General features: G+C 41.1%; 1 protein-coding gene across 11 annotated transcripts in view; it reads right to left on the bottom strand.

Moving 5' to 3' along the window:
- COL19A1 (collagen type XIX alpha 1 chain) overlaps nucleotides 1–17,849 on the bottom strand; it is a 372,523-nt gene that overhangs the window by 114,926 nt on the left and 239,748 nt on the right. For 9 of the 11 annotated variants that reach the window (XM_006127229.4, XM_014575574.3, XM_014575570.3 and 6 more), the window contains 3 exons: nucleotides 11,610–11,672; nucleotides 5,992–6,036; nucleotides 2,434–2,469 (listed from right to left, as the gene is read on the bottom strand). In XM_006127229.4, coding sequence (XP_006127291.2) covers nucleotides 2,434–2,469; nucleotides 5,992–6,036; nucleotides 11,610–11,672 — 144 coding nt within the window. The remainder of the gene's footprint in view (nucleotides 1–2,433; nucleotides 2,470–5,991; nucleotides 6,037–11,609; nucleotides 11,673–17,849) is intronic. The other 2 variants (XM_075923699.1, XM_075923704.1) reach the window with 1 other exon arrangement.

Raw genomic sequence — 17,849 nt, 5'->3', positions numbered from 1 at the left:
ACTTGAATTGAACCTGTTTGTGATATTGTATGCCTCTTCAAAGCTACTAATTTTTACAGTATATCCTAGTCTACATAGGTTCTTACACAGCATGCATCACCATATGACCCACAGTGCATTAAGCAATGTGACTAACATTTGTAATATAACAGAGAGGATTATAACTCATAGTAAGAAATACAAAGCAGCCGTAGAAGAAATCTTAAAGACTAATGATTGTTTTCTTGAAAACATTTTTAGAAATAAAAAAGTGACATATAAAAATAGGACTATAAGAAGAATTGCCTGAAAATAATTTTTTTTGGAGCTTCCCAAGGGATTAATGTGTTTGTAATAAAGGTGGATACATATTTTACTTACTATGCTTGATATTCAGTGTTAATTGCAGAGTTAATTAAATAGCTGTAGTTTCTCACGACGGGTATGTCTACACTGCATGGCTATTTTGAAATAAGCTATTTCAGAATAGTTATTCCAAAATAGCTTATTTCAAAATAGCATGTCTATACTGCAGGAAGCCTCAAAATTAGTCCAAGGAAGGCTTCCCAAATGTAGACAGGCTATCTCTATTTAGAGACCCAACTACGTCAGTTGCAGAGCTTATTTCTAAATAGCTTATTTCGAAATTGGGAGCATCTACTCAGCTCTTTTTTCAAAATAGAGCATCTTCCTCTGACTTCCCTTACTCCTCCTACAATGAAGGTTACAGGAGTTGGAGTAAGAAGTCCTTCAGCTTGACAGTATTTTGACATTATTTTGAAATAACTGCCCGTGTGTAGACATGGACTAAGTTATTTCAAAATAACGCTAGTTATCTCGAAATAATGGTGCCATGTAGATGCACCCTAAGATGGCTAGAAGCAAAATACAGGACTATGTAGCACTTTAAAGACTAACAAGATGGTTTATTAGATGATGAGCTTTCGTGGGCCAGACCCACTTCCTCAGATCAAGTAGTGGAAGAAAACAGTCACAACCATATATACCAAAGGATACAATTAAAAAAAATGAACACATATGAAAAGGACAAATCACATTTCAGAACAGGAGGGGGATGCGGGGGGGGGGGGGGAGGAAAGGAAGGTAAGTGTCTGTGAATTAATTATATTAGAGGTGGGGAGAGTTAGATGTTTGTGAGCTAATGGTATTAGAGGTGATAATTGGGGAAGCTATCTTGGTAATGGGTAAGATAGTTTGAGTATTTGTTCATTCCTTCTCGGAGAGTGTCAAATTTTAACATAAATGACAGTTCAGAGGATTCCCTTTCAAGTGCAGATGTAAAAGGTCTTTGTAGCAGAATGCAGGTGGTTAAGTCATTGAGAGAGTGTCCTTTCTGGTTGAAATGGCAAGAAACTGTTTTTTCTTTGTGATCTTGTCTGATATCTGTTTTGTGGGCATTAATCCTTTGGCGAAGTGTCTGAGATGTTTGTCCAATGTACATAGCAGACGGACACTTTCGGCACATGATAGCATAAATTATATTTCTGGATGCGCAGGAATATGTGTTCTTGATCTTATAACTCACTTGGTTAGGTCCAATAATGGTATCAGAAGAATGAATATGTGGACAGGATACAAAACTCCAAGAGGCTCTGGGAGACAGACCCATAGTCTCCTATAGACAACCACCTAACCTCAAGATGATTCTTACCAACAACCACAGGACATACCACACTAATACCAACCCTGGTACCTTCCCTCGCAACAAACCCCGTTGCCAGCTTTGTCCGCATATTCATTCTGCTGATACCATTATTGGACCTAACCAAGTGAGCATGGAGTTCGGACTAAGGGGGATTTAAAAATGGCGGCGCCCGGGAAGATGCAAATGATGCCCAGGATATTTAAATCCCGGGCTTCATTTGCAACTTCGAATGCCTACAGTAGCCTCCCTAGTTCGAACTAGGGGGCTAGTGTAGACATACCCTTATTGACTTTAATAAGCAGAATAAGGCCACTATTGAGATGTTTAGGCTTAGTTACTTCCATCTCTACTTTCTAGGGATCTACAGTGCCAAAGCCTGATTCTTGTATTTAAAGGGACAAAAATAGATCCCAGAAATAGCTCCACAAGACAAATTTAGCCCAAGGCCCAGGACAAATTTAGCCCAAGGACCACAAACACTGAGATTCTAGCTACCACCATGCAGCTGTGTAAGAAAGGGAAAGGCTCCTTTGTACCCACACCTCTTTCTGAGTTTGAAGAGCTGGTGATTGGAAAGGCTGACTTTTTATTTGTAACCTGAGTGAATCTGATATGTCAGTACTTGAGAAGCAATAAAGATGGAACCCCATGATGCCATTTTTATAGTCCAGTTTGAAATATTTGGCATGAAATATATTCAAATGTCCAAAAAAAAAAAGACAATGCAAATATGGTGATAAAATAGGATTTAAGCATAAATATTGAGTCAAAGTTTTAAGTGTACTTACTGGATCCCCCTTTTCTCCTTTTTCAGAAGATTCTCCCTGTGATAGGATACAGTAAATGTTAATACCTACATGGTTATTTTAAATGTTAAATAGTATGTATGTCTGCTTTTGGAAAACTACTCTTCAAAACATTCAGAAAACAAACTAACAGTTATATGTAATTAATACATACAAATAACTTTATAAAATATGTACACTATGAAAGCCCATTTAAAGATTACAATAATTCAATTATAAAAATATGGACATATAAGAAAATGTGATTGTATCCAAGGTCATTTCTTTTATGCCTGGGTCACATATTATGTATTACATGTAATTATGAGCATAAAGCTTTCAAACCTCAGTCCACACATCATCATGCTCCAAATTTCTACACACTGACTTACTAGCATCAGCTACACCTGGGACTTCTTGAAGCCCCACTTGGATAGATGGTTCTACCCCTGGGCACCAACTGCTTGGACAATGGAGCTCCTGACTGGCCCGCTTCCCCTACTTAAGGCAGGCGGAGAAACAGGAAGTTGTCAGTACAATAGGGGGTTTCTTTCTGCTGTTCACTGCTCACCCGGTGCTATATGTTCCTAACTGTCTGCTTTCCTTTCTTGGCCTGATTCCTGGTTCTAGACTGCCATCTCTTCTCATGACCCTGCCCTCCTGATTTCCTAACTCAGTCTAATTCCTGGTCTCAATCTCTCTGCTCCTAAGCTCCTGCCTCTGAACCCTGGGCAGTGTGAGCATCTGGCTTCTCCTTTTATACCAATCAGCTGGCCTGTTATCTATCTATGACCTGGGTCTGATACAGGATCAGATATCAGAAAGTGATGACTGAATTAAGTGATTATATGAGTTAAAATCTCATAAGCAAATCTACTATACAGTTGAGAAAGTTTTCCTGTGAGACTGTCTGTGTGTCTCTCTTTGTTCAAGAACTCCTAAATGGTAAGAGCTAGCACCACCACATTCACTATACATCTCCCTCTTATCCTGACTTAAAGCAGCGTAAGGGTTTGTCTACCAGGAAAATGGGATGTGTCTGCAATGGGATTGCTTTTCAGAAAACAATACAGAAAAGAGACAGAATCACTAGGCAGGTCAAAGGGGCTAGCTGGGGGTGCTCTCCCTTGTCCCAACACAGTCTCAGCTCCGAGCCTCCTACTCCCAAGCACCTCTTAGGGAGGGCAGGCTGAAGATCCTCGCCCCCCCTCCTCCCCAGGTCATAGGGGAACATTGCTGTGTGTCCGCCTTCGTTAGGGAGTGAGGGGAACGTGCACAATTTGCTGGGGAGTGCAGAAGGTAGATGAAGGTAGATCTGCCCCAGACACTGGACAGGTGGCAGCTGGAGAGGTGCTTCTCATCTGGCCTCAAGCTGCTGCAGTGAGAGAGGGCTGTTGTAGTCCTCTCTCCCCAGAGCAGCCCGCACACCAAACTCTTCATCACCAACACCACCTCAGAGCAATGATTCAAATGAAGTAGGTACATTTTCATTTTATTTTACAAAAACCAAAAATTATTTGAATTAAGAAGACTTTTAGTAATTTGTACTACACAAATCCACGACTTTTTCAAATTAACAGGCTAAACTAAATTTCTGTTTGCATGACTACTTCTTACAGACCAAGGTTTTAACAATAACTATTTGATTCTCTGATATGCTGGGGCTGAACATTACTCTGATATAAATCACTAGCAAAACTCTTACTGAGTCAATGAATGCATGATTGAGCTTTTTGCTATTTCTAGAAAAATGCATTTTGCATCTTTTCACCAGTAATGGGAAAAAAATTATTTCAGCTGAATCTGCTGTCGGAAAGCTTCAACTAAAACAAAGACATGATTAACTAGCGAAGTATTTTTTCTAAACTTTGATAATGCTAAGAATGCTGGTTTTTTCATCTGAGTATTGAAGATGGAGTTTCTTCACATAAGACACTGTCAGTTTGTGAAACTTGTTGCTAGGGGATGTTATGAATTTCAAAAGTGTAACTGGGTTAAAAAAAGAATTAGATAAGTTCATGGAGGACAGGTCCATCCATGGCATTTAGTCAAGATACTCAAGGATACAATCCCATGTTCTGGGTATCACTAAACCTCTGGGTGCCAGAAACTGCAACTGGATGATAGACTCATAGGGTTGGAAGAGACCTCAGGAGGACATTGAGTCTAATCCTCTATTAAAAGCATGACCAATCCTAACTAAATCATAAGGATGGATCACTCAACAATTGCCCCGTTTGGTTCATGACTCACTATGGCCATTCATGTGTTCCTAATTTAAGAGAAAATAAAAGAATATTGTTATTTTACCTCCCTGTTGTGCCTAGTTTTGTGGTGTTTTGGGAATGTGTGCATCTTGAAATCAGAAAACGAAGCACACAAAATGAAGAAGCAAAAGAAAAAGTGAACTAACTTTTTACAAAATGTAAAAAAGTTTAATTTTATATGGCACTTTTTTAGTCAGCAGTTTTTGTCTTGTTTTATGGAAGCAGGGCTGCCCATCTCTAAATTAGAGACTTTATCCTGACTCATCAGGATCAGAAAGGAAAGCCCCAAAGGACCAGTAATATTGCAATGTCACTTGGCTGGTAAAACAAAAAACAGGACTATGTAGCACTTTAAAGACTAACAAGATGGTTTATTAGATGATGAGCTTTCGTGGGTCAGACCCACTTCCTCAGATCAAATAGTGGAAGAAAATTGTCATAACCATATATACCAAATGATACAATTAAAAAAATGAACACATATGTAAAGGACAAATCAAATTTCAGAACAGAAGGGGGATGGGGGGGAGGTAAATGTCTGTGAGCTAATGATATTAGAGGTGATAATTGGGGAAGCTATCTTTGCAATGGGTAAGATAATTAGCATCTTTATTCAAACTTAGGTGTAAAGTGTCGAATTTAAGTATGAATGAGAGTTCAGAGGATTCTATTTCAAGTGTAGTCTTAAAAGACCTTTGAAGCAGAATGCAGTTAATCAAGTCGTTGAGACAATGTCCTTTCTGTCTGAAATGGCAAGAAACTGTTTTTTCTTTGTGATCCTGTCTAATATCTGTTTTGTGGGCAATATCTGCTTACTTGGCTGGTAAGCAGTTCAGCAGAGAAAGCATTCAGAGCCCCCTGCATGTCACAGAGCAGCAGTACCCAGGGCTACATACAATGAGTACATGAAAAACTCAGCAGTTAGTGGAGCACTCTTTCAGAACCTTATCTCTATTCAGCAACTTACTTAAGCACATGCTTAACTGTTAGTTGGATGCCTGCAGTTAGGACACAGTTTCAATACACAAGGGTTAAACCCAGCTTTGCTGCACAGCAGCTGGCCCAGTCCATTAGAAACCCACATGCTCAACAGCCATGGCTACCCTGCAGAGACATCCAGGCCAGGAAACAAAACATAAATCGTTAAGGGCCTAAAGCCTATCTATGGAGGATATTTTTCTTTGGCTCTAGTTCTTCTACTAGGCCTTGACTCTATTTTAAAAGATTTGGCCCAATAAAAATAAAACATAGTTATCTTAGACATCACATCTAAGAATATTGAATTATTATTTACCTTTTCACCTTTTGCACCAGCTAAGCCCATTTCTCCTTGCTGACCCTATTAAGAAAATAATAATAAAAAACCCTCTTGGCAATCTTTGCCCTTTTTTTATTCTGACAAATGGAAAGAATCTTCCCCTGCCAGTGGCTCCTTAAACTGAATGTGGCATTAATTCTTGTTAATCCTTATAACTGAAGTGTGTGATTTAACCAGCCTCAACTGAATTTATTGTCATTTGCTGGAGAACAGGAGGTTCTATATGCTATTCAAAATCAAACACTTGGCAACACCGTGATATATCTGTTTTGTCGTCTCTCTTTTCTCCTCAGACAAACAGTACATGAAATTGGCAAATATATATCCCACCATTAAAATACACAGGTGATTATTGTGAAAAGATTGCATCCAACATTTGACCACTTAATTCGCTATAAACTGCTCAAAAAAAACTTTTGCTATAACAAACCCCGTCACTTTTTTAAAGAGAATTTTTTTAAATACCCATCATTTGCCAGTGCTACTAAAATATTTTTGAGCTCCCCTTACTGATTCAATAAATAATATTATGTATGCACATTTTCCAAGCACAATGTATATTTCCTTTTGCTCCCCTAAAAACAAAGACAAATATTTTTTCACTTCTAAAAAATTTAGGAAATGAACAAAAGAAGACATGATATTTTCAGAGTTCTAAAAGAATATTACAGTAGAACAAAGTGTCATAGTTTCATCACAAGTCACACATTTTTGGCCCCTGCTGGAGCCAGTCTTTAAAATGACATAGGAATTTCAGCCCTATTTGGAGAAAACCCCTCTGACAGGCTTATTCCCCATCTCCCTGCCTCCTCCCCCTGCCCCGGAGGAAGGGAGGCCAATCAGGAATCAGACAGAGCTCCCTCCCCACCCTTTGGAAATGAATTTTTGGGTAGCTGAGGTAGAGAGGGACCAGCTTACATTTCATAGAGAGCGGGGGGAAAGAAGGAGCAGAAAGAGCCCAGCAAGCTTCTTCCTCTCCCCTCTTGTTAAAAATGGGTAATCGCCCCTGTGTGCCCCCACACCCAACAACACAAGACCTGAGAAGTTGGAGAAGAGCATGAATAAACCCTGAAACTGTTTCCCACACTCAGGCCTGGGAAGATAAAGAGGAATACCCAGTATCCTTCCTGCCAGATTTGAGAAATGGAGTGAAGAAGCACCAGAGTTGAAAGAGAAGAGGTGGGGCTGGGGGCCAGAAATGCTGAGAGAGTTGCTAGGATAGATGACAGACAGATGTGGGACTGTGGAGGCACAGAATTAATTAGAATGTTGTGGTTTGGGGAGAAGGAGGATGATCCACACAATCATGCAGCATTTTATTAAAAAAAATTGTAATTTGATTTCATAGACTCATAGACTTTAAGGTCAGAAGGGACCAGTATGATCATCTAGTCTGACCCCCTGCACAGTACAGGCCACAGAATCTCACCCACCCCTCCTAGAATAATCCTCTCATCTATATCTCAGATATTGAAGCCTTCAAATACTTTGAAGACCACAAGATGCAGAGAATCCTCCAGCTGTGATCTGTACCCCATGGTACAGAGGAAGGCGAAAAACCTCCAGGGCCTCTGCCAATCTACCCTGGAGGAAAATTCCTTCCCGACCCCAAATATGGCGATCCATATTTCATGTGGATCCCTCTGTGAGATCTTCTACAGCAGCTAACTATACATTTGAGAGCAGTGCCAATGGTGGAATTGTCACTCAAATACCAGAGGGTGTTCAAAAACCAAAAGACAGACCATAAAACATGAGATCATCTCTTAAAACCATCTCAGGAGGGAGCTTTGACTCATGATTTTTCAACTTTTGGGATTAGATGTAGTGCATTCCAAAGCAGTGGCGATTAATAATATTGTAATGAACCTACTGACTCATTACTGAGCACTGTGCTAACCTTGAGTTCAACCTCTCTCCAGTACAGTAAAGGAAGCACTGCTCCAAGTCAAACGGGACCTAGCTCAGGAGAGAACAAGAGGCTTATAATGACGGGACTGGCAAGGTGAGGCTGCTTGTGGTGAGAAGCTCAGAGAATTTAGAATAGCTAAGAGCCAGGCTGTAAGGAATCCTGTTGCAGGAGTCCAATGCTAGCTGTGACAGGCAGATAATTATTATCAGACTGCGAACAGCGGGACTCATGGATTGATCTGAAGATGACAAAGAAACATAATTCTGCCTGTGGGATCTCCAGGCCTGTGTATGACTGATTCTTTCAGGGAACAGCCCTGGCCGTAGGCCTCAGGTCGCTGACCTTTATAACACTTGATTCAAACTATCCATAGGGGTTGGATTAGGGATTCTGTGTTAAGCTTCACTCTTTTAATTTGGAATCATTAAAACCTAGATACCTGGGAGAAATGTAGTATTTATTTTTGGCAGCCCTCATAATGCAGTTCTTTGTTATTCATCAGACTATGAGTGTTGATGGGTAGAGCTGAGCAAATAACTGATTTTTCAGTTTAGTGGCAGATAAAAAATAAGTTTGATCTTCATCTGATTATTTAAAAAAATTGTGGTGAATCAAACAAAAAGGTGAAAAATTAGGTTTGGGTGAACAAATATATTTTTTTAAACTAGTCATTTCATTTCCAGAAATGAAAAAGGAAAAAAAGTGAAGAAGACAGTGGTGCCACCCCATGTTACAATTTTTAGTATTGTAACTAAGGAAGTGGGTGGTTAAAGTTTAATTCCACTCCCTGCCCAGTGTGGATTTGAACTTAGGTCTTTCACATTATGGAAGCATCTCTTAGCCAGCGGTGATCTCTTTCTCAATCTCTCCTATTGAGCAGTTCCATTGTGTATAAGTAATTAAAACATCATTGGCATCAAATTGGGTCTCAGACACTATAAGAGAGTGCTCTTATCTCTGGACTATAGCATAGTCTTCAACAGCTCTCTCAGGCTATGTCTAGCCTGCAGGCTTCTTTCGAAAGAGGCTCTTTCGAAAGCATCTTTCGAAAGAGCCTCTTTCGAAAGATCGCGTCTAGACTGCAGGCGGATCTTTCGAAAGAGAAATCCGCTTTTTCGAAAGAGAGCACCCAGCGAGTCTGGATGCTCTCTTTCGAAGACGGCCTCTTACATTGAAGAACGCCTTCTTTCGAAAGAGGAGCTTTCGAAAGAAGGCGTCTTCCTTGTGAAATGAGGTTTACCGGCATCGAAAGAAAAGCCACGTTCTTTCGAAATAATTTCGAAAGAACGCGGCTTGAGTCTGGACGCAGGGGAAGTTTTTTCGGGAAAAGGCTACTTTTCCCGAAAAAAATCCCTGAGTCTGGACACGGCCTCAGTCTCTCTCAATAAAGCTGTTCCATTTTGTATAAAAGAAAACGAGAGTGACCCATGGCCTGTTTATCAGTGCTCTCATCTACAAGCTACAGAACTACGTTAATTCCATGGCTCTACTGGCTCTTTCATTATTTCTCTTTCTGTCTCATTGGTCACTCGATAATGAGTAGGACGTTTTGCTGTCACCCTCTTATTTGTGGATCCACTGATTGCTGACCAGCCCGATTCTAGATCCGCAGGTCTTATTGCAAAAGGGGCAGGTGCTGTTGGCTATTGGGGGGACTCTGGACAGGTTTTGCCACTCTTTTCTCCTTCTCCACATCTCATCTGTACTGCAGCACGACCTCTCAAATTGTGCCACCCCATCAGAGATTACAGCTCTCCACTGGGGACGATCCTGGGCAAAGTTCTCCCAAGTGTCGACACTGATGCTGCACTTTTTCATATTTGCCTTCAACATGTCCTTAAATTCCTTCCTCTGGCCCTCAACGCTCCTCCGTCCTTCCTTCAGCTTAGAAACAGAATCTGTTTTGGGAGGCGCCAATCAGGCATCTGGATCATGTGACCAGTACAGTGCAGTTGCTGGTAGATGCTAATAGCTTAAATGCTGGTCATGTTCGACTCTTTCAGGATACTAGTTTTCATGCACCAGTCCTCTCAAGAGATATTTAGGATTATCCTGAGGCAGCGTTGATGATATTGTTCAAGTGCCTTCAGGTAAATCTTATATGTTGTCCAAGTTTCACATGTGTACAGCAATGTTGGAACAACCACTGTGCAGTACACAAGGAGCTTTTTCATGGCACTGATATCCTGGTTCTCAAAGACCCTTCATCTCAGGCGGGCAAAAGCAGAGCTTGCACGGCTCAGGTGACACTGGATTTCTGTGTCAATGTCAGTGACTTCCAAGATATAGGAAATGCTCCACGTTTTCCAGCAGTTCTCCGTTGACTTTAATTGATGGTACATGAGTTTATCCTGTTGTCCTTGGTCTTTTTGATGTTCAGTGTGAGGCCGAGATTCTTGTACACTTCAGCAAAGGTGCTTAAGATGGTCTGAAGAGCTACGGTGTAAAGATCAGACCATATTTTCATCCACGTATTGGAGCTCCATGATTGATGTCGTGGAGGTCTTGCTTTTGGCCTTCAATCTCCTTCATTATTTATACACAGCAGAACAGCTTGACCCGGAGAGATTGAAAGAAACCCATCCCAGAAGATCCCATAGCCCAGTGGCTAGGGCACCATTCTACAATGTGGGAAACCAAAGTGTACACCCCCCTCTCCCTGTCCAGCCTAGAGTTGAACCCATGGTTCTCTAGCCTTTGCTCCTTGAGTGAGTACCCTAACCTGTGGGATGTCTGGTAGGTGCACATATAAGCCTACTTTGTGTATGGTGTCTACATTACACCCTCCTTGACTCCCAAATTTTATTTGGTTGCTTTGTGCCAAATTTCAAATAGATTTGGGTGATCAAAACTGAATTTTCCAGTGAATAAACTATTTGAAAAAAATCATCAAGTTCTATTTGTGGGGACCCACGAAGAGCTAGAGCCTGGAAGGTTTAATGATTGTAATGCCTACAACATTGGCTTCTGAGTACATAGTACACCCAAATCACTACTAAACATCTTTTGGTCTGGTATACCCTAGCATTCACAGCACTTTTTAGCAGGTTAGGTATACTGTAGTTGAGTGTCCTTTCAAATGATAAAGCTGATTTCTCACTACAAAAAAGAAAATTCAAGTACATTAAAGAAACATACATTTAAAACTAATAGAATAAAATAGTTAACCTGTGTAATTCACTTACATAGGAGTTTTTTGGACAAGTACTAAGAATAGACAGAAAAAAAAAGAGTGGACACATACATGACTGGTTAAACAGTTGTTGCCATTCAAGCTAGGCAGTTTCAGGGCATGAGTTACTAAGAATTTTTTCTCTACTTCATTTCTCTCACTGGCTAGTGACAGATGTTAGATACCAGACTAGATGGACCCAAAGGCTGATCAAGTAGGAAATCCACCCCTCCTATGAACAGAGTCGTAACCAGCTAATTTGGCTCCTGAGGCAAGACCATCCTTGTTGTGGGTGGGGGTGCTGATGTGGTGCGAGGCACGTAGCTGTCTTTTCTGCTCCCCCTCAGCTATGCGCCCAAGGCAAGTGCCTCATTCGCCTTGCCCTTGTTAAGGCCCTGCCTATGAAAAAGACTATGACAAACCAGGTGAATGAGATTACAGGTAAACTTAGAAGTGACAAGCTGGTTGGTATTTTGCAATTCCTCATGCCATTAGATCTCAGATGCTTACGGTTTCTCCCTTTTGTCCTTTATGTCCAGCAGCCTCAGGTAACTGTAGTTGTCCTGCATCACCCTGTGAAAAATTGCAAGTGAAACAATATAATAAATATAATATAAAATATTTTAATAAATGCATTATGCAGAAACCATAACTTTGCAATATTAGATCCTATGTTATGTGATTTTGAATATAAATGCAAATATTCTAATTTAGCATCAAGGAGAGGGTAAGATAAAATATGTGTTAGATCAAAGTTATGCGGTAGTAGAATGTATACTTCTCCATGTGGGAGATATTTGTATTCCATTCAAAGGGAGTTCTACATCTATAGAGAGAAAAATATCTATGTTAAGTACTACTGTAGAGATCTGAGAATTTTGTCTTAAATCACTGGAAAGAATGTTATTTTTATGATTATTATAACGATATATTTCTGTGTGATTGACAATGTCAGCAAGCAGATTTGATTTAAAAACTTGAGTGACCCTATGTTTATGTACCTTGAAGTTATGAGAAGACACAAATTAAAGGCCAAATTATGTGCTCACTTAAAACCACTGAAAACATACTTAAGTCAATGGAACTACATATGGCATGGGCACAGAAGATGCTGTGACTATCTAGAGAAATAGGAAGAGATGAGAGGTTATTAAATTATAATGGATCTTTTCTAATATGAACAAGCAATTCAATAAATATTCATTTTAGTTTTGAGCAGCATGAAGACAATGATAAAAAAAAAGATGAATTAGTGACACTACATTCTCACTGTTCCTTAGAATACACAAATTACGGCAATTTGGCTTCAAATTTTATTTTTATTGTACTATATTTATCCATTCACTCTAGGCCTGAAATATGGAAGACATGGTAAAAAAATGAAATAGGTATGTGTAGCCAAGGCAATGTACCTTACTTGCTAGCTGGGTGACCTCAAGTAAATTAGCTGTCTGTACCTCGGCTTCTCCATGTTTAAAATGGGGATAATGATATAAAGTGTTTAGAGATCTACTAATAACAAGAGCTACATATATATTTTTATTAATAATAAAGGAGATAAAATAAACTTCACTTAATAGTCCTAATGATTTTATAGTGAAAAATGTTTATATTTTGATGGCTTTTTGTTCAATTTCAGGAGTATTTCAGTACTTAATGTACACGAGTCAATACCTGCTTGCTGGTTACTAACTAATATTGGGATAGCTGCAGAAGTGAATGACAGCTCAGTTGGTGAAGAGAACAAACCAGAGGCAAATAGCTACTACACTGAAGCTGTCTATAGATCTAGATAGTTTTTGTTTGTATTGAGATATGCCTTGAATTTATATTTACGGAAAAATGTAAACAATCTTTGGGAAAAAGATAATATTAGATCTACCAGCTGTATTTTATATGAATAGCCACATATAAAACATTCTCTGTTACTATTTTAAGAAGCAGGAAAAATATTTTGAAGCAGAAAACAGGATAGAAAGTAACTGTAGATAATTCAAGAATTAAAGCAAAGTTTGAAAACATTTGCTAAAACAATTTACGTATATTCTTTCACTCACTTTCCACTGTGTTTTACATTTTTACCTTCCAATGCCTGTGACCTGATTGAGACCCACAGAGCTGATGACGTCTGGAAGAAGATTTGATTTTAAAACTGAAGTGACCCTATGTTTATGTACCTTGAATTTATGAGAAGCCACAAATTAAAGTCAGAAGAACTACATGTGGTCAGAAGAACTACATAATCAGCAGATTATGTCCTGACTATCTGGAGAAATAGGTAGAGATGAGTGGTTATTAAATTATGATTAATCTTCGTCATTTCCACTTCCTATTTTTTGTCTTATGGGAACCATAGCATTCATCATGATTCCTAGAAATGCCACTTTAAATAAACCATGAAAATATCACTAGGAAAGACTAATACTGAAGACATCACAAGAGTTTCCCTATATGGAAAACCATTCAAAAAAATCTTCAGTGAGAACTTGAGAGAGCCTTGGAAGGCTGCAGAAAATCAAGGAAATTGGCATTCTATTGTTACCCATACTGAAGGGACTCTCATAACGCATAGACTATCACAGAAACTATTATCTTGCATTTATATAAAGATTCTCATCTTACAGGTATTTTACAATTGATAAACTATCAGTAAAGGGATCTGGTACCTCACAGCAGGATTACCCAGTCTGGATTCTCCACATTATACAGGCAGTCCCCGGATTACGTACAAGATAGGGACTGTAGGCTTGTTCTTAAGTTGAATTTGTATGTAAGTTGGAACTGGCGTCCAGATTCAGCCGCTGCTGAAACTGACCGCCAGTTCTGACTTACATACAGAATCAACTTAAGAAACCCAAGTGTAGTCAGCGCTGGTCAGTTTCACCAGCAGCTAAATCAGGACGCCTGGGTTGCTCCAGTAGCGCCGCTGCTGAAACTGACCACCAGCGGCTGAATCAGGACCAGAGCAGCTGGGGTGCTGCTGGGTTGGACCAGTAGCGCCCAGAGCGGCGCTGCGGGACCAACCGGCAGCGCTCCAGCTGCTCTGCCACAGGCGTCCGGAGAAAAGCCTAGTCTGCTGGGGGGGGGGGGGAATCTGGACGCCAGTTCCGACTTACATACAAATTCAACTTAAGAACAAACCTACAGTCCCTATCCGTACTAGCTGCGCCCCACCCCCCACCCCAGCAGACCAGGAAGACACGGGCGGCGGACCGAGACGCACCGCGGTCCCGCCGCCTGGGTCCTCCGCGGCTTTGCTCCCAGTCTCCCTGGTCTGCTGGAGACCAGCAGACCAGGGAGACGGGGAGCAAAGCCTCTGAGGACGCCGGCAGTGGGACAGCTGCGGGGCATCTGGGATGTCCCGCTGCCGGCTTCCCCCGTGGCTTTGCAAAGCCTCGGGGAAGCCGGTAGCGGAGCAGTCCAGGTGCGCCTGGGGTGCCCCGCTGCCCGAGCCCCCCGCAGCTTTGCCAAGCCTCGGGGAAGCCAGCAGCGGAGCAGTCCAGGCGCGCCTGGGGTGCCCCGCTGCCCGAGCCCCCCCGCAGCTTTGCAAAGCCTCGGGGAAGCCGGCAGCGGAGCAGTCCAGGCGCGCCTGGGGTGCCCCGCTGCCCCAGCCCCCCCGCAGCTTTGCTAAGCCACGGGGAAGCCGGCAGCGGAGCAGTCCAGGCGCTCCTGGGGTGCCCCGCTGCCCGAGCCCCCCCGCAGCTTTGCAAAGCCACGGGGAAGCCGGCAGCGGAGCAGTCCAGGCGCGCCTGGGGTGCCCCGCTGCCCGAGCCCCCCGCGGCTTTGCAAAGCTTCGGGGAAGCCGGCAGCGGAGCAGTCCAGGCGCGCCTGGGCTGCCTCACTGCCCGAGCCCCCCGCGGCTTTGCAAAGCCGCGGTGGGGGGGGGGGCTCGGGCAGCGAGGCAGCCTAGGGCGCCTGGACTGCTCCGCTGCCGTCTTCCCCGCGGCTTTGCAAAGCCACGCGGGGGGAGTGGGGGAGGGTGGGGAGGGGGCTCGGGCAGCGGGGCTGCCCAGCTGCCCGAACCCCTCCACGGCTTTGCTCTGCGTCTTCCTGGTCTGCAGACCAGGGAGACGCAGAGAAAGCCCCAGAGTACACGGACGGCAGGACCGCGAGGTCCCGCAGTCCGTGTACTCTGTGGCAGCCCCGTTCGTATCTGCGGATCTGACATAAGTTGGATCCGCGTAAGTCGGGGACTGCCTGTATAACAATGTGAGAAAACAGAACTGTAGATCAAGTATGCCAGAACAATCCCCTGCTTGTGAGAATAACTCAATGGGATATATATTTTTTAATATTCAGGAAGAGTTCTTGATAGGTTCCCATAATATTCCCCTACCCTAAACCACACAGAACGTAATGTATCTGCTTTTGAAAGGCATTGGTCAGCCTTCTGACATGTAAACCTGTGCTTCCAGAAAGTCTGGGTATTTAAACCTGGGTATTTAGACTAGTAAACCCTCTATCAGAGTAAATACTAAACTGATTGCGCCCTTGCTGAAAAGTTACTTTCTTGTGACTAGTCATTAAACTTTTCACACTAGACAGCTGAAGGAAGTTCGTGCTCTGCAAATGATTTAAAAGATGATTAATTTCTTGAAACAAACAGCTGGACTATATTTTTCCAAAATACATTAACTGGGAAACATAAGATGCCCTAGCATCCCTTAGAGCCTCAGAATGGTGAGAAACATGACTCCTGTAGACCTCGACTGTCACTTTAGAATTAGTCTTAAATAGTGTAGATTCAAAGAGAGTCTTTGACATGTAAAAAGGGAAGATGTCAAATAGCCTGAAAATAGAGAAGCAGCTTTAATGAGCTGCAGACAAGGAAAATACTTGATATTAAGAGAATTTACTTTTTGGCAAGAAAAAGAAATTGCTAAGGTGATCAGATATTCACATGCACAGGAAGGTGACAGACCAAGCAGAGAGACTAAAGCCCTGAATCTGGAAAACATCTCTCCTCAGGATGGCACGTAAGCACGTGCTTAAGTTTCAGCAAAGTAAATGTCCTGAATTAGGGCTTACAGCTAGAAAGCATCTTATGGAATGAGTCAACTAACTGAGATATATCATGGAATCAGTTGCACATCACATATAACTTCTGTGCCACAAACATTGATGAAATCATTTAAACATTCTATAGTTCTCTCTGTAAAGAATCAGAGTTATGACATTCATCACAACATGTTGCATTAGAAAAACATAACCTATCAGACTATAAGCAGCGATATAGCTGATATTATATTTTAAAGACAAAAAAATACCTTTTATAATAATATAATTTGACCTTCTGCATAACATAAGCCACTGAATTCAACTAGTAATTTCTGCATCAAGTCCACTATATAGCTATAGTTAATGTAACACATAAAACTGAATTCAAAGCCAAGATTTAGCATCTTACAGTGACAGAAAAGTGAACTCAAGGCCAAATCATATTTCCTAATTACAACAGACAGCAGAACTACTGGCAAAACTCTGGTAACATTCAAATGAATGAATGACAAAATTGTCAAAGTAATTCAAACTTTTATCTGGTAGGTATTGGAGAGAAGATTTAATGAACTCCTTATAATCTTGAGGTACTAAAATGAAAATGTAGGGCTTTATAGAAGGTTATTTGGAAATCTGAAATGACCAGGGACATAAAAAAGTGACAATATATTTGGATTCCAACACAGTAAATACTCAAGGAAATACTCTAGACCTTAAGGTTGAGATATTCAAAGACGTTATATGGTTTTTATGGAAAACACTTCTTTACATCTCTTAATCCAAGTTTGTAGCTTTCCATTTTATTCTCAGTATCATCACAGATCAGATTAAGAAGCATATTTTTAGCTCAGATTGATGCAAATGGATTTAATTTTTTTATCTTGAATAGTCTCAGAGGTGTAGCCACGTTAATCTGTATCTGCAAAAACAATAAGGAGTCCTATGGCAACCTTAAAGGCTAACAGATTTATTTGGGCTGCATTTGACAAAGTATTTTTAGCGATGAAAGCTTATGTCCAAATAAATCTGTTTGGATACGTCTACACAGCAGCATTGTTTTGGAATAACTTGACGTTATTCCAAAATAACAAAGTGCACAGCTACACTACAAGCTTTGATTTCAAAATCATGTCGAGCTGGAGGACTTCTTATACCAACTCATAGTAACCCTCATTTCACGAGGAGTAAAGGAAAAGTGTTCTTCTTTCAACTTCCTGCTGTCTAGATAGTGCCAAAAAGCCAAGTTAAACTATTTCAACTTCAGCTATGCAATTGATATAGCTGAAGTTCAGTAGCTTAATTTGACTTTAGTTCTGCACTGTATATGCCTTTTGTCTTTAAGGTGCTACAGGACTCCTTGTTAGTTTAAATAATAATTATACCTATTTTTTATGTATGCTTTTCATCCATAGCTCTCATAGCTCTTTACAAAGGACTGATTAAACGATATCAAAAAGGAATATCAGTGAGGAACGTGTAAATAGGGGAGGAAAACTAGCAATCCTTTAATGCTTTCTTCACACCTTAATTATCTAATAACTTTAAAATATGATGTGCTCTCTTTACTGAATTTTCTCTTGTGTGACAATTCATGGAAGTTATTAAAAAATACCTTTAGACAAGCAAAGAGACTTTCACAGTTCCTTTGAGAGACCACTAAGTCTTAGGGTATGTCTACACTAGCCACCCTAGTTTACACATGGCACGGGCTAGGTAGTTCGAACTAAAGCCCCTAATTCGAACTACCATTAC

The sequence above is a fragment of the Pelodiscus sinensis genome, chromosome 3, assembly GCF_049634645.1.
Source record: "Pelodiscus sinensis isolate JC-2024 chromosome 3, ASM4963464v1, whole genome shotgun sequence".
Lineage (NCBI taxonomy): Eukaryota > Metazoa > Chordata > Testudines > Trionychidae > Pelodiscus > Pelodiscus sinensis.
The sequence above is the reverse complement of the archived record's forward strand: the minus strand, read 5'-3'. Positions and strand labels throughout refer to the sequence as shown.